Here is a 26126-nt window from a genome sequence, read left to right as displayed (position 1 = left end):
ATAGTGCAATTATATGAGAGATTTCTTTGTGTGTGGCAGGAATATATCCCAGAATCGTACTATTGAGGCAATCAGGTCCTTTCTCTCTGCATAAGACTAATTCTTGGTGTAGCTTTCAAAGTCATCACTATTTTCTGAGAATAGCCAGTATCAATATAAACAATAATTAGGTTAATAATAATAGTCATATAAGTTCTTATTATACCTCTTTCTCTGATATTTCCACCTTTCCTTCATCCGTTACAACAGGTATTGCAGGTGTAAACTAGCAATAAAATAAACCAAGGTAAACATAAGATGTGGTTTTCCTGCAGCTTAGAGAAGGGCAACTAAGACTTAAAATGCCCCAACCATAGTCCCACAGGGGGCTTCTCCACCTTATCTTATTTATATATTAGTGTTTAAACATTGCATTTGCAATTGGATAATTACAGTCCATTAAAACCAACTTTCCCACCACTATTTTTAAAAATACATTACTCTGTAATTATATATTGGCCAATTTTACCATGATACTTCTTTTTTTTTAAGTGAAATGGGCAGTTATTACTCTGTGAAGTCACAAGCTTTAAAATAGCTTTTATTTTAAATGATAATCAAGGTGAATTTTCACTACTATGCCTCTCTGATGAGGGGAACAGATGACAGTGAAAAAATATACTGAATATAAGAATCTGCTTGGTTAGCTATTGCTATATTCCTATACGGTAGACAGAGAAAGTACTGCTATTACCATCATTACCTTCTCTAGTGGGATCTGTGGCCCAGAAGGTCCTTGATCTATTGCCCATCTTCGTGCGACGGCCTCTCCCGAGAAGGGTTTGGAACCAGGACTGGGAGCAGAAGGCAGAATGCTCTGCAGAATAAAACAACATGGACCTCTAGCTCCCCAGAGCAATCAGGAGTGAGGGCTGAGGTGAGAAATAGAGGAGAGAATGGTGAGGCCACAAAGCTGTAGGTGTGTGGTAAAGCCGTGGCTGACCAGTGGCCAGGGGTGATGTCCAATATCCAAATTTGAAATGGCATTTTGGTGACGTAAACTGTCCCTGTCCCTTAAACTTCTTCGACCTACTCAAATTTGTAAATATAAAGGTGTTGTGTGAGTGGGTGTTTTTAGTAAAAACTGCAGAACTGGATTGAATTCAGTGTTAGACTAAATAAAATGTGAACTTTGATGGCAAGCAGAGTACAATGAGACTCAGAAACTGACTTAGTTCAGTAGAAGAAGGAGCCCAGACACAGCGACAACCACCAGAAGACGCCACGGGAGTCTGTAGGAACCATGGAACACACTCTAGGCTGTCTGCCCCAAAACACGAAATGTGGATTGGAGCCAATTTTACTTGTATCTGAAGGGGCAAAGGGAAACCAGCCAACATCAGCTACCATATAAAAATAACAATATTTTTAATAATAGCCATAAAAATTATAATTTACTGAGTGCCTACTTTGTGCCAGGCACTTCACATATCCTATTATTTATTCCTATATACTAACTTGTTTACTTCTTCATCCACATTACTTTATTTTTAATATAAGCAATGCATATATGTGTTTAAAAAATAAACTGCAAATAGTATACATAAACATTAAACCTCCTTCCCAGAATCTAAAGGTTTTTTGCATGTGTATAATTTTGGTTTTTGTTTTTCTCATTGTAATCATTATAAATAAATAATAGCCTTTATTGATTTGTGCTCCCTACAAATAAAGATTAAGATTTTAGAGCATTCGAATTACCTTCCACCTTCTCTCTCTCTCCCTTACTTGCCCATTTTTTTTTTTTAAATGCTTACAGTATCTGGTCTCCCATCCAAGCACTAACCAGGCCCAGCACTGCTTAGCTTCTGAGATCGGACAGGATCAGGCACATTCAGGGTGGCATGGCCGTAGTCACCCAATTTTTTATTTGCAAATATTTAGCTCTTACCATGGTTATTATGATTTATTATGCCTTTATTATGGTTTCAATATATGTAACTTCTATTATCTTGATTTATTTACTCCCTTCTGTGAAAGATGGGAAATTTATTTTATCTTTAATTTTTCCAACATCTTTACTCCTTCGACTTCCCAGTTTTTAGAAGGAATCATATTTTTACATTGTCAATGTCTCTAACTAGAATTAAGTCCTCTATGTCTTATCTACACATCGATTCTAAACACTGGAATTAACATTGGCAGTATGTTTAGGTAAACATTATTTACTACAGGACGAAGTAGTGTAACTATACATAAAGAAGGTAAACCTGTCATTAAACTTTGCTCCTGAAAGAAATCTACCTTCTTTCACTTCTGAGTTATTCCTAGTTTATCCTTTTTCTTGTGTCCATATTACCCTGCATAGCTTTATGATTTTTTTTTTTTTTTTTTTTTTTTTTTTGCGTACTCAATTGAGACTTCAGCTAGATGTAAGGGATTCAAACATTTTTTCCCTTCGAACACTTTGTTTTCTTGTAGCAACCACTGCTCTTGATGAGAAAATTAATATATTTTTTTGTTCCAAATTTCATTTTTCTCTTTTTAATTCTTCGAGACCTAAACATTATCAGGATGTACCTACTATTTTCATCAATTCTAAGAGATATGCTCCCTAACCCTCTAGCATTTTAACATCTCTGAAATTGAGATGCCTTACAATTGTTTGTATATGTCATGATTTAATTGGCAGTTTTTTCCTTGATAGTGGTATAAAATAATGCTGTTTCTTACAACCAGTTGCATCTGAGATTTGATAAAATATAGTAGATATTCTTCTTTTCTTATTACTCCTGCTTAGGACTTGATAGGTCTTTTCACCTGAATATAAAAGCTTTTTCCCCTTAGCTCACTGAAACTTTTATTCTATTTCTTTTATTACAGTCTTACTTCCAGTGAATCTGTTTTGCTTTCTGAAAATTTTATTAGAAAGGTATTAGACCTCGTCAATCTAGCCTCCATATTTTAACTTTTCTCATAATTTCTGTCTGCCATTTTGCACTATGTTCTAAGAGATTTTTTTTTTTTTCACTTTATCTTCCGGATTGTTTATTAGACCTTTAGCTGTGTCAGTTTTATGATTCAGCCTGCCCATTCCCATCTTTTATTTTTTAAATCATACTTCCAAGAAATTGTTCTTTTCTTAGACCATTCTTTTTTCATAGCAGCCTGTCTTTGCTTAATGGATAAAAGTTTCTCTTGAATGTTTTCCCAAAAATATTTATTTTGAAAATGTCTCTTAGGGCCTTAATCTTTTTCTGAATTATTTCCTAGAGGGAGCTAATGGCTTTGTTTGTTCTCTTTGTTCCTTCACTCATAAATATTTGCTGAATTCCTACTATGTGCCAGGATACATTGGGCACTGAAGATACACCAGAAAACAAAACAGGGTTGAAGTAGAGGAGATATATTTGAGAGGAATTATGAAAGAGATGGAATTTAGGGCACTTTTTGAGTGAGAAGAGAACCACCAGTATTTTCTTATATGGGCAACCAGGTGGAGAATGGTATCATTTACTAAGATAAGAAAAGATAATAGAAACAGGGACAATTTTGTATGCTAGGGTTTTCTTTCTCTTCCTTCCTTCCTTCCTCCCTCCCTCCTTCCCTCCCTCCCTTCCTTCCTTCCTTCTTTCCTTCCTTCCTTTCTTCCTTCCTTCCTCTCTTTTCTTTCTTTCTTCATTCCTTCCTTTTTTTTTTTTTAATGAGGAAGAATTTGGTAAATGCAGATTCAGACACAGAGTTTGAGGTACCCATGGTACATTCAAATGAAGACATACAATAAGCAACTGGGCCAAGGGCCTAGAATTTGGAAGTGGGGCCAATTCTAGAAATAAAATTTGGAGTCATCAGTATATTAGTTGAAGCTAAAGACTTGAATAAGACTACTCATGAAATTTAAAAAAATAGAAAAGCGTACGGTCAGGCGTGGCTGACCTGTAGGTATGATTTATCCCCAGCTGATAGGAAAGTTCTCAGGACTGACTTGAATCTGGCCCCTGATCCGCTGCTCTTACTTAGGTCTCTGTAACTCTCCTGCTCCATCAGTCCCTGAAGCCTTGGAGAGCCCTCTGGTGACCCTAGAACTACCCAAATAACTGTTCCCTTATGTCGTCTACACCGGATCTCAAACATCCTAGAGGAAACTACCATGTCCCACCTCCAGCACAGCGACTCAGTTTTCCCAAGATGCACACGGCAGGAAGCTAGCCCAAAAGAAAACATACGGCAAAACACCAATTTAACAAAAACAATGACAATTCTTTGTTATCATTAACCTTCCTTGGCTTCGAAAAAGTGGAGTCACCAATGTGACTGAAGGCATGTACTTTTTGGGGTCCTCCCACCTATCTGTTCTCAAACCAAGGGTGACTTGAACTGCCTCTCTGTCCCAGCACAAGGAGTACAGAGTGAGTTCGGCGTCATTGGTTAGCAGCAGACCAAGGAACTCATTGGCGTCAGAAGTCCAGGTTTCGCAGGGCACTTGTATGCCAACCCCTCAAAAAAGTCACCCAAATTAAAAAAAAAATCAATCCATAGAAAGTTAGAAAAACAAATTGGTAAAACAAAATAAGTTTCCATATCGAAAGACATTTATATTTATTTATTTCTCTATATCTTCTATATGACTTATATCTAAGTCATATCAATAATTGCAAGTTTATATATATTAAAAAAAGACCTTGTGTTTAAATTCACATACAGTAAAAATTTAGTTCCAATTTTCAAGGCTCCCATTTCCTGACTCTCGTCTAATGATCAACTCTGTCCTAACTAGAGATAAGGCTGTGCTAAAGCCGATCTTCTGTAAAGCAAATAATCATTCGGTCTCCCCAAAAGACAATACTCTTACCACGATGCACACAGTTTCTCTTTCCATTTAAAAAAAAAAAAAGGCACCACATGTAGACTAAAGTGTTTGCTCTCCAGTTCAAGTTGAACTTTCAACTTTGCTACAGCACATTATATTGAATCCTGGCTCTGTCCACACCAAACTGTCATTTTGTTTTGTCAGCTGCTGACATTCCACTTTCTCTGGAACACACACGCTGGTCTTTACGTGGTTACTTCATTGACAGGCGCAAACATTAGACTGCTAAACAATAGATAGAGGTGGAAATAAATGGTAATATTAATATGTAAGTAGATAACTTCCTACATAGAAAAACGTAAGTACAATAATTATGAAGATAATGAATATTTGTGATTAGAAATAATTTCTCATATTTCTCGTTTTCTTTTGAACTTGTATATATACTTATAACTAAAAATTCATAAAATTAAAAATGTTCCATTTATAACAGAAAGTATAATACTTAAATCCGCTTCCCATTTTCAAGCACTTAAAATATATTATCAATAGTTAGTAAATATAATCTTCTAAATTAGTAATCAACAGCCAAAGTTTGTAGTAACAGAAGTGCAATTATGTTTTTTAACTGCCATAAGAGCAACCGTATTCCTTATCATGTCTTCTTTCTCTTTTTTCTTGTTAATGAAGAAGTCATTACATTCTTTCATTTCTCCTCCTTTCCACAAACATATCTCTTCTGAAACTTTGACCCTTTGTTCTGGGCTTAATGCCTCCTTGCTTTTTTCCCCTTTAAATTATCAACTATATTACTATCGAAACACTCTAACTCATCGGAAAGAAGGACGATCTTCTGTCCCTAAAAATTCATTCATCTTGACCTTTATATTAATATTTTTCTTCTTTTTATCTTCTAAACAAACGACTCTTTTTGAACACTAGTAATGTTGATTGGCAGGAGGAGGATGAGACAAAACCACACGAAGAGAGGAGAACCAGCCTCACTTGCTTATAATTTGGAGAGAAGAGACTTGAGAATTAGGAACACTGAGACTAAAATATGAGGCTGTATATAATCAAGCACTAATTATCATGTAGGCCAGAAATCAAAACAAAATATTTATCTACATAGATCATTAGTGAATTTGCTTCTAACAGAATCATTAAGCTAGGGAATTCTTTCAAAAATAGGACAAGACTTTCCTCATTTGATGTACCCTGAGGGTGCCACCCCATGTCTGCCCCGGGCCTCTGAAATATGTTGGCAGACAACCGGGCTATAGAGCTCCATGGAATCCAGGCTGATCCAGGCCATATACAAACCTCGAAATGTTTTCTCAAAGGCCTGAAAACCCACCAAAGTCTCTGGGTTTTGCCTTTTCACCTGGCTCCAGATAATCCTAGACTTCACGTTCCCTGCAGGAAGTCGGGTATGTAGAAGCAGTATACACATCTTCCACCAAAATATCCAATGTAAAAAAACTGTAATCAAACTCTTCCATGATGGAATGTCTGTAGTAAAGATGATGAAACCGTTGTTTATAATAGCAAAAGAACAGAAACGATGTCTCAGAAAGGCACTCATAAATTGATAGAAATTGGTTGAGTAAGTTGTGCTATTTCTGTGGAGTGAAATGCTACACATAATTGATTTGACATATTTTCAGTGACATTAAATGATGTTCCTCATATCTTATTGTGTGTGCAAATTCTACACTAAGATTAGTCTGAAAAGATGGTCAAAAGGGGTTTTCGATGATTATCTCTGGGTGCAGAATTCTTTTTTACTTTTTTCTTCTGATATTTTTTTATTGAGCAAATTTTATGTAAGTATGAATATGGTTTATAAAAGAAATTCTGACTTCTGGATCCCACATAGGATGCAAAAAAATGCCACACCCAAATTAACAACAAGAAAAATCCAAATACACTACCAAATGACAACTTTTCTTGAGTCTATCAGAATACTGAAGTCACAACCAGGTAACCAGAATTCCAAGGAGGAATGAACCCCTCCGCGGAGAGATGAGGCACATGAATTAAATAATTATAAGGATACTCAATCTCACCTACAGTAGAAGCAGCAGTGGTAACACAAGCAGGTAAGAAAAATAAGCTAAAATATGAAGAACTACTGAAGGGGAAGTATGGGTTAGCAGAGCAGTCTGACGAAGCTGGGGGCACATGTGAAAGGGGATTTCACATTCACTCACAGCTTTTTTCTTGTCTCTGGTAGATGATCATGAGAAAAACTGAGGGCAGGCCATGAGACTTATTGACGGTACAAACCTGGGGAGGGAATCAGTTGCTGCCGAAAGAAAAGTACCTTTCCTTGGAAGCAAAAGACTTACTCCCTTGGGAGGGGGGAACCAAACTCTGGCCAATCAGACTCAAAGAAGGTGATCAGTGGAAAAATGTTAGGCATCAAGACTTACCCACTCCTCCAACAGCTGGGGAGAGCAGCAAAGCTCTCGCCCACAGGGCGTAGGTGAAGACATATTATGGTAAGAGGGAAACAAGATAAACCTTCTCCTCCCCTGGGTGAGGGGTTGCTAATTGTCTTGGGTCTTAGAGACGGTATTCATATTAAGTGGGATTTCCTACTTTTGCAGGAGGGACAGGAAACACCCGACCAAGATCAACTTCAGCTACGAGGCAGAGGTAGACTGCCACAAAGAGGAAGGGCAGTGATCCTGAGAGAGAATACCTCTGAGGGCCAGCCACACAGCACTTCCCAAAGACTGAGTTTGGATTAGAACAATGGAGAACTACCTCTGCCCTCACTTATGAAGTAGAGACGATAACAGTCTATTACTGAGGGAGAGATAGATATTTAGAAGGAGACCTACTCTCTGGCACAGGTGGACAGGTTCTGCTGAAAGCCTAGGGTAGAGCAGCACACAGAGAAAGTGCTCTCTGCTCTGTTATTCTCACTCCTACTCTAAGTACACATCTATCACAAAGGGAATATCAAGACTGTGGTCTACTAAAAGCAACCACAGCAACAACCAAACTCAACTCAAATCAACTTCTGGCTATATTGGGTTAACCCCTCACAGTAACAGTCTGATATAAGGGGCATGCCGTTTCCAGGTATGAATACTGTTTACTGCAGTCTCTACTAGTCTACACATGATGTTTGACATTTAATCAAATATTATGACACAGACAAAAGGGCAGGGAGAAAAGAACCTATTGTCAGGAGACAAAGCAATCAACAGAACCAGATTCAAAGATGACCCATATCTTGGAACTATCAGATGATCAATAATTTAAAAATTTAAAGAACCTAAAAGAGACCACGTATTGCACTAGCACAAGTTCCTCTTCACCTCTTGCTTTGGACCTCCTGCCTCACCTCTGCTGGAAATGGACTTCAACTGCTCCTGCCCCAATAGTGAATCCTGCACCTGCACTGGCTTCTTCAAATCCATGGACTGTAAAGGTACCTTCTGCAAGAAGAGCTGCTGCTTTTGCCACCCTATGGGCGGTGCCAAGTGTGCCCAGCATTGAACAAGTGCAGCTGCTGTGCTGAAAGAAGGGAGAGTGTGCCCCCAGATGTAAACAGAACAACATGTGCAAACCTGCATTTCAAAGATTTTTCCATAAACCCTAACCCGATTGCTACATTCCTTCTTGTACAAAATATTTGAATGACAATAAACTTACCTAGACCCCCCCTGCCCCCCAAAAAAAGGAACCTAGGAGAAAAGGTGAACAACATTCATGATACATAGTAGATAAAGAATTTCTGCAGAGATGGAAAATATAAAAGAGTCGAATGGAAATACTAGAAATGAAAAAGACAAACCAAAGGTTAAGAATTTTTTTGATTGACTCATCAAGTAGACTCAATTTGAAGGCAGGTCACAAGAAATTCTCCAAACTAAAACACATAGAGGAAAAAGCAGTTCAAAATTAATGAGCCGTACATCCCAAAGTTGTGGGAAAATAACAAACAGTCGAACATACATGTAATTGGAGTCTCAGAAGGGAGAGAGAACGGGGCAAAAGAGATCATTGAAGATAAGAGTCCAGGGCTAATTAAAGACATCAAACTGCAAATTCCAGAAGCTTGATTGGGGGCGGGGTGGGTGGGGGGAAGGGGGAGAGAAAGAAGAGGAGAAAGAGAGAGAAACAACGAAAACCTAAAGACACTTGAAGGCATTCCAGAGTAAAAGACACATTCCCGGGAAACGAAGTTAAAATTTAGAATAAACTTTTTATCAGAAACTATGCAAGACAAAAAACAACGGAATGACATTTTCTACACTAAGAAAAAAATCTGTCAAAAATGAAGACAAAATAAAGATTTTTTTCTCCCAGAAAAACAGCAGCTGAGAGAATTCACTGTCAGCAGATGTGCACTATAAAACCTGGAAAAAAAAAGTTTTCCAGTCAGAGGGAATATACTAGACAAAAACTTAGACCTACATAAAGAAATAAAAGCTCAGAAATGGTAAAAATGGAGGTGTCAAATGCAAATCCTAGTGTGACACATTATATCAATCTTTGTTACATGAAAATATCTATATTAAATTGAAACAAATTTAAAGGATTTGTGTTAGGAATTCCAAAGAATTGTTCTTTTGATGGAAACATGGGAAAACATTATTTAAAAGCATTTGAAGCAAAATGAATTGGCAGATGTATGAGTTTCACAGCGACTTTCTAGAGAGCATTTAAGAAACATTCTCTTTACTGCTGAGACTAAGTTATTTGGTGGGGGATTTCTAAAGCTTCACAACCTGCAGTGACTTCTGACTGATCTCTGACTAACCAGCCGCTTAGGCACTTCGGTCTGAAATCTTTTTTCTCATTGCTGCTTTCCTAATACTTATTCTCCTAGCTCTTCCAATGGCTGCGTAAAAATCTAAATGTGTACTGAATTCTTTCTACTTTTAATGTAAACAACTATCTTTACGATGTGCTCGTATGTAAACCAGATAAAAATGCTGTGTATCTTTATTAGAATCCACTTGTGTGTTCTCAACTAAAGAAACAGAACGCTGGATTACACTAGGTTGCTTAGACTCATGTCCACCAATTCTGGAGGCATGAAACCAAGCATGGGCTCACCACATACTTTTAGCCATTAGATTAACGAGACTCCAGAACACTTCATGGCCTTGGTTGTAGGTAACTTGTTTTCCTATTTTTAATATTTCCATATACCCATATATTTAACAAAGGAATGACTCCTACCTTGAGACTGGTGAGGGAGATCCTCAAGCTATTTTCAAGATTTTTGAAAGCCTAAGAAAAAGTGTACCTTGATTCGCTAATTGAAGTTACACAGGCTAACGAAACTTAAGATCTCTTAGTATTTGGCCAGCATTAAATCAATTCAGCAAGATATCACTGGTTATCTAAGTTTGATCAGATACGCAAGTTAAAAGTAATAGGTAATAGATGAATAAATATGGGAAAATAATGCTTCTTTTAAAAGTTCAGGTTTTCCTGATGAACAAGCAGAGATTATATTGAGGGTAAGAAAACAAAGAGGTATTGAATGAAGAAAAGTTCAAGTACCACCGTTATTGAAAATGCATTCCTAAAAAAAAAATTTGATATCTGCTGTAACTTATATAAACTTATCTCCAGGGTTTGAGGAGAAAGAAAGGACCTGGAGAGACTAAGGTCAGGGCCGAAAAAGCTAACGAGTTGGTAGAGCTAGATCAAAAGAGAGTGGCTAATGGTCCAATGCCAGTGTCTGAAGGGTGTAGCTGCCTCGGGCTTGAGCATTAATACCGAAGCAGTTCTAGCACAGTACACTCGTAGCACCAAGCGGCTGAGTTGATATATGCCATAATGGCAATTAGGATGAGTGACAGCATGTCCAATTGTTCAGTATTCTAGGGGTGAGACCCAAATCTGGAGCAGTGTCAGGACTCTGGCCACATGACCTGGCGTTTAAGACTGGCCTCGACTCCCAGTGGGAACTGGAGAGAAACTCACAGCTGAAACCAAGGCAGACAAAGTAAAGCCACACCATGCAGTGAGGGGAAAGATGGCGGCTCTGTGTGCCCCTTAATGTCAAGGAGACACTTCTGTTATCATCAAGGTGATAGTACATGTGGTCAGAACCCAGCGCCCATGACTGAGAGGGTCTAGGGAAGAACAGAAATTGATATGATTTTTTCCTGTTTTCCATGGTAATATCTTACGTCTTTAAGGTAAATCATATTAAAATATCAAAAACTCTACAAATGAAATGGTATAATTATTTGCCAACAAAATAAACAAGAAGAGACAAAGCATGAAACCCCTCAAGTGATTTTGACAAATAACATTTTTCATTTGTACAGGAATTAAATATTGTTTTCACTAAAATATTTTCAGTTCCAAATATACTAAAAGTATTTGTTTAATGAACTACTCAGGATAAATAATGTAGAAAGTAAATGCCACCTTTCAGCTGAATTTTAAATATTACTCAGGTTTTCAATTTTCAATTTCAATTCTCTGAGAGCAGAATCTAAAGATGAATTCATTTTAGTGGTAAATGAAAATAATTCTGATTTTAAAAGAAAACAAGTAATTGTGTGTGATGTCAATTATGTCTACATTTTAAAGTTATTCATATTACGAGAAGATCCAGAATGATAAGAGAAATTCTTTCATGTCAGCATAACCTATCTAAATATAGTAAATATTCTTTGACAACCTCCAAAGACCATGCACATGTCCAGAATTGTCCCATCTCTGTATTACTACGCCACTCCAGGAGGCCAGGTCAACACTGAGCAAAACGCTGGCTTTCCCACAATGCTCTGCAGAACGATTAACTGCCTGCTTTATCAAACCAAGCCAAGGACAAAAAGAATGAAATAATGAAACGATGAACAGATTATATTATTTTCTTCCCTCGTGGCATTTATTTTAAACTCTATATGCAATTTAATCAAATAAACGAGTTGTAGAGGAAAAGAATGGAAAGTTTCAGAAGGAAAGATTTTTTTCTTTCACCCACCTAGCCTATAATACTATATACCTATAATAATAATTCTACATCCTATAATAATAATTTTTAAAAAGTGACTAACTTGCAGGGTGACTATGGCCCTAATTGCAAAACTACTGCAAAAATATTTCACCTAACAATTCTTGTATGTTAAAAGAATAATTTCTAGATTTTGCATTAAAGTCTTTTACGATGTACACATTGCTTTGTGTTGCATGAACTTTACGAATGGAAACACGATTGACTCTGTCCCCTGTCCCATTTCCCACACAGAAGGGTCCTGATGCTTCCTGCGGATCTAAGCACATACCATATGTTCCGTCAGCATAGACCAGGTTACCCTGTGGAAGCCGAGAAATCTTCCAGGGCGGCTTTCACTGGGTGCAGCCTTAATTAACGAATTACCCTGGATGGTGGGGGCAGGGGAGTAGGGGGAACCTGGGAATCCAATTTAACCTTGTTATGTGAAACTTTAATATTTGAAATGTTTTACAGATATCAAAAAATAAACTTTACACGCAATACTGTACAAATATAAATTTTATGCTGCAAAATCGTTCGTAAATAGAAATCAGACAGCAATGTTCATATCGCGTTTTTCAGACTGGCTAAACACTCAGTTTATCACTGTGTACTCCACTGTGTGAAGCATGTGTGCCGTTCCCACCGAATGACACAGATTTCAAAAAATAAGTATGATTAATTGGATAAGTTAAATGACTGATGTAAAAGTTCCTGCAGCGAGCTCTCCATTTGGTCATTTACACGTGGTAAATATTAGAAAACCCTTTAAAGACGATCTTTAAGAGGTGCAGCTACCTCAGTATACTAAAGTATTTAAAAGACAGAAAAAGAAAAATTATAAACAGAGTGCATGTACTTAGAGTTCATCCACAGTGAAGAAAAGACCACATGGGAAGGCGATATAAGAGAGCATTTATAATAAAAGGATCATTATTAATAACGAAGATGTACATGCTGGTAATAATGGTGAACTAGAAACTACATTACACTTGAAGATCAAGCCAATTAATATACAGATGTAAACACTGGCTAGCTTCATCTCCCCCTTCCCCAGTCCAATTTTACTTATTGTTACACATTAACTTCAGAGTCTCTCCAAATGACAAAATATACTGTATGTTTCAGAAACAGCAAGATAACATCGTTACAGTCAGAATGAAAACTGTTACACTAAGCAAATCCTACTGAAATGACACCTTCGTAGAGATCCTGTTTGCCTTTCTCTTTCCTTTATTGTGCATTTTCCATGGGTGAGATCAGGCAGTATTTCTGGCCCTGTGGCTGTGATTTTGGAAACTCAATTCTGATCTGTAAATTGAGGACACTCGAGCTTCTAATCTGAAACTCTAGGATTTAGTTTCAACCCCGAGCTTGCCGTGGAAACAGGGGCAGCTCCTCCCTGCTGCTGTCGTCTCTGCCCAGAGGCCCCCCCTCGCTCTGTCCCAGCCACCAAACCTTCTCTGAAGCCCTGCCCACATTTATCCAGAGCCTCAGACCACAGAATTCTGCCACTCAACCCAATTTCATGGCAGCTGATGGAGCCTTCTGGAACAGGACACTGCCTTGGCTACAGACTTACCAAGCCCAAGGCCTGGACTAGAACACCTCGCTCAGTATGGCTGGTCTCCCTTCCTGAGTTAATGGGCAAGATGCCATACTCAGGCCAGGGGTTTTGTTTGTTTATTTGTTTGTTTTGTGTTGGGGGGCCGAGGGGTATCCAAAAACAAAAACAACACACACAAAAAACAACAAAACAAAACAAAAACCTTCCCAAGGCCTGGATTCCAAAACTCTTACTTTTAGAACCCAGGCACTAGACAGTCATGTGCCAAATTTCCCCCCGAATGTCATTCTCCTTGATAAATTCTATTGATTTTTAATTGTCTATACTTCAGTGCTTTTCGAGGACAATGCTTTTTCTCAACTCCTGGGGAGTGACTTCCCCTAGTACAATAATACCCAGGCCTGTCTCTACCTGCTCTCATTCCCCTCCTGGGTACGGGCAGGGCAGTGAGCCATTTGCTTGGTGAGTCAGCATTAGAGTCTTATCTTTCCAGGCCCCGGTCTGGAGCTAGGAAGCACATTTCTGCTCTGCTCTGCTTCTCCGTGAGCTGAGTACTAGAGAGGCAGATTCTGCCCCCTGTGGGAGAAGAAAGAAGAACATGAGAACATGTGGAAACCTGACGAAAGAGCTTGGGAAATCGAAATGTGCAAATGGAGAGTCTTTCTATGAAGGGCTATGCGTTGGCTAGATGTGTCACCAACTGGCGTCTAAGCTTTCTAACAGTCAACATGGAAAAGGAATCTTGACTAGTCACACAATGCACAGGGTCCACAGAAAAGATCAATTACTCGGAGAAATACAATTAGTCCCATAACTAAGGGCAGAAGAAAGTCCCCACGGGACCATTATAAAGGGAGGTATTGTGTAATACCATGAGTAGTGCCTCAGCAATGTCCACACGGCAAGCAAATACTGAACTGAACATCGCAAAGCTACTTCTTGATATGCCCTTTATGTAGACCAATGGTTCCGTCTTAGGTCCAGGAAAAGCAATTCTTACTGTTTGAAGGGAAGGAAGATAGAGAGAGTGGATAATTCCTGCATGCATATCTCTGCTAGCGTGAGTTAATCCAGGTGTTGATTTAAAATACTACGCGCAAACACACTGTGTACCTGCATGTCCTTCATTGGGCAGTAATGACTTAGAGATTATGCACCCTAGAAAGTGCTTGGAATGTGACTTCTCTGTCATGCTAATTTAATAGAGATCCACTAAGTCTTAGTGACTAAGCTCAAATAAACCACCAAGCTGGGAATAATAATAACCGCATCCTTTTGGGCAAGTTAAGGGCACACTGGTCCAGAGAAGAGCACGCAGAGGGCCCTGCCCAGAGATGCATGCAGGGAAGAGGGAGAATCCTGTGTTTTAAGACTTGAGCTTGTTGATACTGGACGTGAGATGTGACTTACAGCTGCAATACTGCAAACAGGAAGGAACCCCTGTGCTGATAAGGGATGTCACAAGGTGTGTTCATGTGAGCGGTTCTTACCACAGCTTGCTCATCCTTTAAAGGCTTCTTCGGGATCTTAACTCTTTTGATCTTAACAAGCGCCGTTGTCGTGAGGGAGAAAGAAGGCATCCTTGAAATGGCTCCAGTCCTGGATGGGATCTTGGGCTGTGAGACCCATGGCGAGAAAGCGGCCTCTTTCCCCTTGACTGGTCTCGCGCCCTGGCACACAGAAAGAATCCGCTTTGTTATTCTCGCTTTGTTCTTTAGATTCGTGTCCCTTTCTTTTCCTCCCTTGCCCTCCACATGTTGGAATTGCGGCGTTAAAGTTTACGATCCCAAAGGGCCTGGATCTGTTCTTGTTCCCAATCCCACCAACACCCCCACCCCACCTGAATTAATTTGCGAGTTGGGCTTTTTTTCTCCACTCCTCCCACTGATGGTAGTGTACTAAGAAAAACATACCATCAGATCAATGTTTTATGGAAGTACCTGTAAAGGTGGGGGATCTTTGTGGAATATGGTGAGGTGGTAGCTTGAGGTTTGTATCCCGTTTGTAAGACCATGGGAAGGTAGAAGGTAGGAATGAAGGGAGAGGAAGCTGGAGACAGGGCATTGAGCCTGAGGATCAGTACATGAGGACAACATCCTTCCCTCTCCTCATGCCGGGCTTGCATTCCTGTTTGCTTACTCTCTTACTCTTTCCTTCCCAGCGCTCTCAGCCGTCAGTCTCCTGGTCTCCTATTCATACTTCTTACCTCATGATTCAAACTCAGATATTGGAAAGTGAAAAGCCTCTATATGCTAGGTATGGATCCTTCAACCCAGATGCCCAAACCAGAGAGGCATAGAATAAAAGAAAAAAAAAAAAAAAAAACTTAAATGCAAACTTTGACACTTACGCTGTCAAACTTTTTTCTCATTTCCATATCCTCTTTCTGTTTACTAACCTATGAAATTGAAGGCCCATATCATTTGTTATCATTTGCAATGATTAAAAAGGAGAATTTTTTATAAAGCTTCCTTAAGCAATGAAAGAGTAGCATTTTAAACTAGTTGACTGTCAAAATTATTATGGAAATATAACTTATGATGTTAATATGAATTAGAAGAGGAAATAAATTTGTACCCAGAAAAAAGCATTTAAAAAGAACAGAAATAAACAAAATTGTAAATACTTAGTCATTAACATTTGTTCATGACTTTAAGCATAATAGAGACTGTAGAGAAACATGCATTGTTTGCTAAAGTGGTAATAATTTGTTTCACATATTATTATAATAGTTATACATCCCAGGTTTTACAGACTTTTGGTGAAATTTCAGGTTATTTAATAGTAAAACTTCAATAATGCAATGAATAAAAGCTTAATTTAAAAAGTTGATTTTAATTTCCAGGCATAAAGGACATTAAATAAAATATATATATGTTTTTTAAACATTGAGATATAATTAACATATAACAGTGTATTAATTCCAGGTGTACAACATAGTGATTTAATATTTGCATATATTGAAAAATGATCACCACGAAAGTCTAGCTACTATCCATTACACACAGTTACACGTTTCTCTTGTGAGAACTTTCAAGATCAACTCTCTTGGCCACTTTCAGATCTATAATACGGTATTATTAACTGTCGTTAATAGTCATCTTGCTGTACGTTACATCCTCAGGACTTCTTTATCTTGTAACTGGAAGTTCATAGCTTTGACCGCCTTCGTCCATTTCACACACCCCTCAGCCGCTACCTCTGGCAACCACCAGTCTGTTCTCTATTTATAAGTTCAAGTTTTGTGTGTTTTTTTTTTTTGGCATTAGATTCCACATAAAGTGAATCACACAGTATTTGTCTTCCTGTCTGACTTATTTCACTTTCGTAATTTCCTCAAAGTTCATTCATGTTGTTGCTAATGGCAAAATATATATTATTAATACATGCTTCAATAACATTAAGATTTTTAATAATGTAAATTAATAAGTAATGCCAGTGATTCTAATTTTGGTTAATCTTATGAAATTAAACAATGATAACAAATACATTTAACCATTGATCTCATTAATATTTGAACATCAACTATAATGTATTTTCAAAAATATCTCTTGTCCACTGATAGATCAGAATTCAATAGAACACAAATCTGTCTCATGAAATCTTGGGGTCTGAGAGGATGGTGACTGATGTTCATGAAGGACTGTATTTAGGTGGTCTCAGTGGGTTTAAACTCAAGGCTAATGTTATATTAACTTCCATTATAATGGTTTAAATATAATTTTCCTATACCACTATAAGAAATTACTAGGAATATTGAATAAATCATCCCTCATTCATTAAAAAAGTATTTATCGAGGCATACTGTATGCCAGGTACTATCCTAGGTGCTGAATGTACAGTGATATATGTGAAATAGACAATGAAGTATGACCTATCCGGGTGGGACTAATTTAGAGGCAGTGGTCAGGAAGGATATTTTGTCTGGGATCCAAAAGATGGACGAGAGTAACCATGAGGGAAGTGGGAAGCAGTAGGGGCAGGAGGTACATGGGGAATCTCTATATCTCCCCTTGATTTTGCTGTGAACCTAAAACTCCTCTAAAAAATAAAGTCTGCTTTATAAAAAGGGGGAAGACAGGCCTTGCAAGCCGAGGAAAGAGCTTATGTCATGACCCCAGAGGAGGAAATTGCGGGGAGAGGGAGTGCGCAAAGATCGAGAGGAAGGTGCAAAGTCTGGGTTTTGTTTTAGATGCAATAGGAGACATTGAATAATTTTGAGCATGGAGGGCATGGCATGATAACATTCATATCATGAAGGCATTATTCCAGGGGGGTTATGTTTCCAATCATGGTCAAGGAGCTGCTCTCAAGCCTACCCTCTCACTGATGACAGCTATAAACTCTGGAAGAAAATACAAACAAATGGCTACCAGAATACAATGGAAAGAGAAAAGCAGACAGATTTTGGAGAGTAATCAGCGCTTCAAAGAGTGGAACAACGCAGAACGAATTTCCCACTTTAAGGCTTTTAACTTGACAGCACTGTCCATTCTGTTCTAGGTGGAGAACCTAAAATTATGATGAGAAACCTGCAGCCTTTCAGGATTTCTGAGGACAGAGTTCGAGCCAGTGAAAGCGAGGCAAAGAAACCCCAAGGTTGGGAAGCCCCAAATTCTGTGTATAAACTCGGCTGATGCCTGAACCGGCCCCTGCAGTCAAGCTAAGACTCAAAGATAGAATTGAGATTTGACCTTCTACCCACTGCAGAAGAGACGGAGCGTGCAGTTGGAGCCCAACCAAATTAATTATCTGATTAAAAAACAACAACAACACACAACATTCACAATGCCCATTAAACCCCAAAATACAAATAGATAAGAATATGTGACCTGTTCTTGAGTGAAAAGACCATTAACAGACTCACACTGGGATGGAAGCTCAGAGATAGTAAAACAAGGTCTCTAAAGTGCTGGAAGAAATACTATTAACTCAGAATTCTATATTGCAGGAAGATACCTTTCAAGATTAAAGGCAAAAGAAAGATATTTTTAGACGAAAAAACAGAGGAGTTGTATCACAAGCAGATTCGACTTACAAAAAAAATTAAAAGAGGCTCTTTAGACTGAAGGGAAATGATCTTACATAGAATCTCCAACCTTTAGGAAGGACTAAAAAGCATTAGAAATTGTAAATATATGATTATTTTTTCTTAATTTCTTTCAAATACATATGACTGTTTAAAGTAAGAATTTTAATCTTGATGTAAACATAATACATAGGGCAACTCTAACTTGAAGAATGGAGAAATAAATAAATCAATATAAAAAAACCTATATATGTGGAAGGTTTGTGTATTTTACATAAAATTTCCCCACATTAACTCTAAGTGAACTGTGAAAAGTTAAGGATGTAAATTATAATTGTTAGAGCAACCATTAAAGTATAGGCAAAAGATCAAAATGATAACAGATAAAATAAAATAGAATTCTAAAATATATTAAAAGAAAGGCAAAAAAGGAGAAACCAGAAGAACTAGAGGAATCACAACGACAACAAAACCCAGAGGGGACATACAGAAAACAAAAAGGAAAACAAACAAACAAACACGTAGTGAAAAGGTAGACCTGAATTCAGTCTTATCAGTAACATTGAATTGTTTAGCTGACAAACTAAACAATCTAGTTAAAATGCAGACATCCCCAGAATGTGCAAAACAGCAAGACCTAACTCTTTATTACCTATAACAGAAGCACTTTAAATATAAATACACAGGAGGCTGGAACTTATGTGCTTTGAAAAAGATAAACAATGCAAACCTGAGAAGGCTGAAACAACTACATTTCAGGATTAAAGAATTATTAGAGATAAAGAGGGACATTTCATAATGATAAAAGGATTAATTAATAGGAAGACATAACAATCATAAATGTGAATGTGCCTAATAATAGAGCTTTAAAAGACGTAAAGTAAAAATTGGCAAAATTATATAGAGAAAAAATAATACCTTTCTCTTAGCTATTGATAAAAACAGATGAAAAAATTAAAGATAGATAGATGACCCAAAAAACACTAACACTACCTTAATCTAATTGATAACAACACCGAATATTTGTCAATAAGTATTAAAAGATTAAAATCATAATGTTTTTAATCGCAATGGAATTAAATTAAAAATCAATAACAAAAATGTATCTAGAAAAATCACACGTGTTTGTAAATTAAACAACACTGTTCTAAATCACAAGAAAAATTAAAAAATAGAAAATATTCCAAACTGAATGAAAATACAGAATATCAAAATTTGGGTGATGCAGGTAACAGTGCTGAGAGAGGAATTAATAGCTTATTAAAAATGATACAAAGTCTAAAGTCAATGACCAAATTAAGGTTCCACACGAAGAAGGCAGAAAAAGAAGAGCAAAGAAAACAAAAAATAAGTCGAAGAGCAAAAAAGAATAAATATCAGAGCAGATAGCAATGAAATTAAACAAAAATTAGAGAAAATAGAGCCAAAACTAATTTCTTGAAAAGATCAGCAAAACTGATAAATCCTCAACTGGACCGATCAAGAATACAATTCACTAAAACAGGAATAAAAGAGCATTTATTATTTCCTACCCTAAAGATAGTACAAGGATAATAAGGGAATATTACGAAAACCTCACAGCAACAAATTCATAATTAAATCAATTGACAAATTGAATAATACAACCTAACAAAACTGACATAAAATAAAATAGAAAATATGAATAACTCTATAATTATGAAAGAAAATAAATCCATTATCAAAAAACTTCATATAAAGTAAACTCTAGGCCCACATAGTTCCGCTGGTAAAATTCATCAAACATATAAGAAAGAAATGACAGCAATCCTTTTAATAACAAAAGGATTTTCCAAACAATAGTAAAAACTGTACTAACTTTTCCTCCCACCATCATCATATGAAAATTCCCATTGCTTCACAACTTCGCCAACACTTCTAAGGCTTTATTATTTTTTTTAACCAAGAGATCTGGTGTGGGTAATAATATTTCTTTATGTTTAATTTATTTCACTAAAGATTAATAGGTTAGATATATTTTTGTATATTCCTCACTTTTGCCTGTTTTCCTATTGGATAGTATTTCTTTTATCAAATTGATTTTAAGGAGGTATTGATGTATTTTTGGATACTCATACTTTTTCAACTTTGGAACTGGTGACGTCATCACTACAATCAAGATAATGAACATATCTGCCTCTCCCAAAGTTTCCTTATGCTTCTTGGTGAGACAACCTTCCACACTCTCCTGCTCCCTCACCAGGGAACTGATCTGCTTGCTGTCATGAAGTGTTAGTTTTCACTTTTAAGAGTTTCAAATAAATTGGACAGTACAAATGTATTTTTTATTTTGTCTGCTCCCTTCACTCGGCATAATTATTTTGAGATTCGCCCTTGTTGCTATGTAGAAAAAGAATCTATTCCTTTTAATGCTGATCAGGATTCCCCTGGGTACATAAACTACAACTTATTCATCTATTTATCTATTAATAGACATCATGGCTATTTCTAGTTTTTGGGTTTTACAAATAAAACTGCTATGAACATTTGTGTACAAGTGTTCTCTTGACTATAAGCTTTTATTTGTCTTGGATAAATATCCTTAAGTGGAATGGCATGATCATATGATAAGTATAGATTAAAACATTTTTTTTAACTGTCAAAATATTTTTCAAAGCAGCTGTATGTTTTACATCCCCGCCAGAAGTGAATTAGAGTTCAAGTTGCTTCTCACCCTTGATAACACTTGATACTGTCAGGCTTTGACCCTTTAGACAATTTAGTGAGTGTATATTAATCAAAACAGTAATCAAAACCGTATGAAAAAAACAGTATGGTGCTAGCATAAAAACTAACATATAGACCAATGGAACAAAATCAAAAGCCCAGAAATAAACCCAGGCATATACAGTCAACTAATACCTGACAAGGCGGACAAGAAAACTCAATGGAAAAAGGACAGTCTCTTTAATAAACGGTGCTGGGAAAATAAGACAGTCACATGTAAAAGAATAAAACTAGACCTCTATTACTCCACTCATGGAAATTAACTTGAAATGAATTAAAGACGTAAATGGAAGACCTGAAACCATAAAACAGAAGAAAACGTAAGGAGCAAGTTTCTTGACACGAGTGTTGGCAATATTTTTTTTTCTTTTTTTAAATATGATACCTAAAGCTCGAGTAACAAAAAAAGAGTGGGACTACATCAAACTAAAACGCTCTGCACAGCAAAGGAAACCATCAACAAAATTAAAAGGCAACCTACTGAATGGAAGAAAATATTTGGAAATCATGTATCTGATAAGGGATTAATATCCAAAATATATAAGAATCTCGTACAACTCAATAGCAAAACCAAAAAATCCAATTAAAAAATAGGCAGATCTTCTTAGTAGATATTTTTAAAAGAAGATATTCATATGGTCAACAGGTACATGAACAAAATGCTCAGCATCACTAAGCATCAGGGAAATACAAATCAAAACCACAGTGAGATATTACCTTATACTCGTTAGAATGGCTATTACCAAAAAGCCAAAAAGACAAGAGACAACGAGTGCCTGCATGGATGTGCACTGTTGATGGGAAGGTAAACTGATACAGCCACTGCGGAAAGCAGTATGGAGGCTCCTCAACAATTTAAAATAGAACTATCATATGATCCAGCAAGTCCATTTCAAGGTTTTTATCCAAAGGAATAAAAAAAAAACACTAATTCAAAAAGATATGTGTACCCCATGTTCATTGCAACATTATTTACAATTGCCAAGACGTGGAAGCAACCTAAGCAATTGATAGAAGAATGGATAAAGAAAATGTGATATACACACACATGTATGTATGTATGTATGTACGTATGTGTATACACACACACACAACGAAATACCATAAGAAAAGAAAATCTTGCCATTTGCGACAACATGGATGTATCTAGAGAGTATTATGCTAAGTGAAATAAGTTGGACAATGACAAATTCCGCATGATCATTTATATGTAAAACCTAAAAAAACGAAAACTGAACTCATAGATACGGAGTACAAATTGATGGTTGCTAGAGGTGGGGTTTGGGGGCGACAGTGATCAAAAGGTACAAACTTTAAGTATAAGATAAATAAAATCTTAGGAATATAATGTACAACAAGGCGATTATAGTAAATTAATCTGCATTGTATATTTGAAAGTTGCTAAGAGAATAAATCTTAAAAGTTATCATGAGAAAAAATTGTAACTTTGTGTGGTGCTGTTAACTAAACTTACTGTGATAATCATTTTGTAATATGTACAAATACCAAATCATTTTGTTGTACACCTAAAACAAATACAATGTTACATACATATTATATATAAAACAATGGCAATTATATCTCACTTTTTAAAAAAATAAATGATAAATAAGCGTAAGAATCACAGGGAGATACAAAATTATTTCATATGTTCTCGCTGAAGCCAATCTAAGTATTCAATCACTCCATGTTTCATTGCTTACCTATGCTTACTGATCATGACTTTTTACTATGGGATCTTTGAATTGATAGGCCAGAAAATAAACTGTATTAGAAAACAGTAATAGGCAAGCATGAAACAAAAAACTTTCAGTGATTAAGTTTTCTAATTTTTACAAAATAACTCTGGTCACTCCCTCTTCATATATTCCTCCACCTAGTAGTAATTGCAAATCTTCATTTCTGGGGGAAAAAAAAAAAAGCGCTCTGGCAAGAAACAAAGGCAGCCCGAACAGCTACAAAGCCAGCCTCTCTTCCAGCGGATAACAGAATGCCTTGGTGGGGGGTAGGAGAGCCCAGGAGTGATCTTGCTGAGACCAAAGGTACCCCATGGAAACCTTGGTTTTAAGAGGAACCCTAAGCTGAAAAGGTGGACCCCCGAACTAGTTCTGTGGTACTGAGGCTCTTGTGCTGTCATCAAGTGTGTGATGCAAGATCTTGCTGCTTGGCAACAAGTGTGGTGCGCATCAAACTTCTAAACAACAAAATAAAACATGATTGGTTCCCCTGTGGGCAATACAGTAGCACTGGTTAACTGCTCGTAGTTCAAATAAAGAGGCAAAGAGATTCCAAAACTATGGGGTCTGTTCATATTATAGGCACAAAATTAGGTAGTTTAATTTCTTCTTTAACCCTGCTGACAAACTGACGATATAACATTTGCTTCCCACTCTATAAAAGCCTTTTCCATTTTAATGCCAATGTGCATATTTTGATGTTTATTTTCAGAAGTGACTCCTGGACTTTGGAGTAATGACAGAAGAGAGTGGAACGAGGCAGAAGAGATCCACCAAGTATACTCAAATAATGGAGATGATTTTTACATGCCAGGTATTTAAAAGCAAAAGGTTCAAAGTAACACGTTTGTTAACGCATGGTTTCTGTGACTAGCTGACCAACATTTTTTTCCCTTGCCTGCATTCACAAGTTGGTTTCATAGAAGGCTTTATTGTAGTCCGGGAGCATTGTTTTGCATTAATTTCTATGACAAGGAACCCAAAACACATGGTGCCGAGAGTAACAAAAACAGAGTTAGGGAAACAGTCATGACTTGGCACAAAGTGTGACAAGCTGTAAAAAAGGGAACGTTTCGATATCTGAAGTGGTGTTGATTTCCTATGAACAACCTTTTCTCTTCTAAACAGTATCATATTCTTTTCAAGCACATTTAGAACGCAAGTCAAGCTGTGTTTTATTTTTGATTATAATAAACACAGTCAGTTTACTGTAACAAAGACATACTAGTGGTGATGGGTTGAAAGCCAGAGTACAACCCCAAAAGCAGGGCGGGGGGTGGAGTTGGGGGGGGGGGTCCAGGGGGCCGGTAGTCAACTGATAAAATAAAAGACCAGCCGTCTGGAAAGTTCTCTTAAAAGAACATAAAAAGGCAGTGTTTTCTTATGAGACTAACACAGAATGCCAAAAGATCTGGCTGGGTTCTTTTTTTTTTGTTTTCACTTATGGCAATTTGTAACTAAAAATCACAAATCCTTCAAAATATTGGGCTCTCATATTTGTTTTTATCGGCTCCATAATAAAATTCAAAGTTTTTGTACACTGCTTTAAATCGTAATACTACTTCTTATGTAAGATTCTCCTACATAGTAAGTACTCAAACAATTATTTACGAATGTTTATAATTATGCATGCCCTTAAACTATTGGTAAAGATGAAATGAACAGTTCACAAAAAGAGTTACAAATACAGTTTATAAAACTTTTATGATTCAATTCCCGAATTCAAATTTATTAGGAAATAATGTAAACCATCTTACCATTTCTTGAACTAATACTTTTTCAGCTTCGAGCTCGTACCTTAATCTTTCTCTACCTTCAATTAACTGAAAGAGAACATTACATTTTGATTAAAAAACAGAACACTTGAAATTTTTCCTTAATAGAATTTAGTAAAATATATTTCGATTCTGAATATGAAAAAAATGGATCCTAATATGATCAAAGGAAAAATTAAATGTCCATAGATTACCATGTAATATTACATATAATTATATTTTTATTATATAAACAAGGAAAATATACATGGAAAGTGTCGATTTATTTATAACCTTCTTCACCTCCTCCCCCAAAACTGTGACACCAATATATAATAAAGTAAGTCCTAATTTGTCAAAAACAGCAATTTTGCTTTATTTTTTATATAACTCGTTTTTCTTACTTTAGGTTTTTGTGCTATATTTTTATTATTTTAGGCTTCTGTGCTATATTTATATGCCTATCAAGCTATATTCATATCAATTGAAAATTGATATACTGCAGGGCCATTGTACTCATGATTTGTCTCAGTATTCAAAATTTGAGCGTGGTTTATGCAACCCTTATTTTTGACATCCATTCAATTCAATTAATTCAGATATTCATTCATTTAATAAACACGTAAGGAACACTTTGTAGATACCAGGTCTTTGGCTTGGCTATGGAGGTATAATAATGAACTAGACCAGATCCCTTCCCCTGTGGCATATACAGTATGGTAGGAAAACAGTGGGAAAAAGTGACTAGAAAACATAAGAAAAAACGTTAATGCGTCAAATCTTCGAGCAGTCAAAAAGCATAAAAATCCACATAGCATGGCAACTATAGTTAGAATCAGACCGCTTTATTCCTGGTATTAACGTCACAGGAGAACTACCATCGGACAAGGGTTCGGGGCGATACGTAGAGGTTTAACAAGTTGGAGGAGGAGGAAGGTGTAGAAAATGGCCAAGAACACAGCTATACAACCATAGAAAAATGTCACGTAATGGAGCAAGTGTGAGAAGCTGGCGTTATGGGACCCAGAGTGCATAGACACAGGAATGGCAGGGACAAAGGGAGAAGGAGCTTTGGGGTGCCGTTGTGAGGGGCCTTGCTCCCCAGTGTCTGGAGGGGAAGGCAGAATGATGGGATGGGGAAAACAGTAGTTGGTTCAAATAAAAGCTCTGCTCCATACTCTGCGGGTAAATTACTCCGGTGCTTCACACCTTCGGAATGAAACCTACTTCAAAGAGTTACTGAGAAAAGACTTTTTGGGATAGCAAATGTGAAAGTGCTTAGTTGTTCCCAGCATTTAAAAATCACTCAGGGAGCCCGAGTTTAGACCGATGGCAATGGGAAGCCAGAGAAGGTTTTAGCACATTAGACTGGGCTATTAAATAACTATGGCAGCCATGCGGAAGCTGGATTTGAAAAGGAAAAAGAACGGAGATGGGAAATGAGTCTGTGGAAATGATGAGGGCCTCGACTAAGTCTTCGGCAATGCTGTTGCAGAGAAAGAGGATCTGAGATGCATCTTG

General features: G+C 36.9%; 1 protein-coding gene across 5 annotated transcripts in view; it reads right to left on the bottom strand.

The window, feature by feature from the left end:
- CUNH10orf67 (chromosome unknown C10orf67 homolog) overlaps positions 1–26126 on the bottom strand; it is an 83770-nt gene that overhangs the window by 15998 nt on the left and 41646 nt on the right. For 3 of the 5 annotated variants that reach the window (XM_016124753.2, XM_016124744.2, XM_016124785.2), the window contains 5 exons: positions 24609–24674; positions 15692–15739; positions 14832–15011; positions 743–856; positions 206–265 (listed from right to left, as the gene is read on the bottom strand). In XM_016124753.2, the coding sequence (XP_015980239.2) occupies positions 206–265; positions 743–856; positions 14832–15011; positions 15692–15739; positions 24609–24674 (468 nt within the window). The remainder of the gene's footprint in view (positions 1–205; positions 266–742; positions 857–14831; positions 15012–15691; positions 15740–24608; positions 24675–26126) is intronic. The other 2 variants (XM_016124774.2, XM_016124765.2) reach the window with 2 other exon arrangements.

This window comes from Rousettus aegyptiacus, unplaced genomic scaffold (genome assembly GCF_014176215.1).
Source record: "Rousettus aegyptiacus isolate mRouAeg1 unplaced genomic scaffold, mRouAeg1.p scaffold_m13_p_10, whole genome shotgun sequence".
Classification (NCBI taxonomy): domain Eukaryota; kingdom Metazoa; phylum Chordata; class Mammalia; order Chiroptera; family Pteropodidae; genus Rousettus; species Rousettus aegyptiacus.
This window is presented reverse-complemented; position numbering and strand designations above follow the sequence as displayed.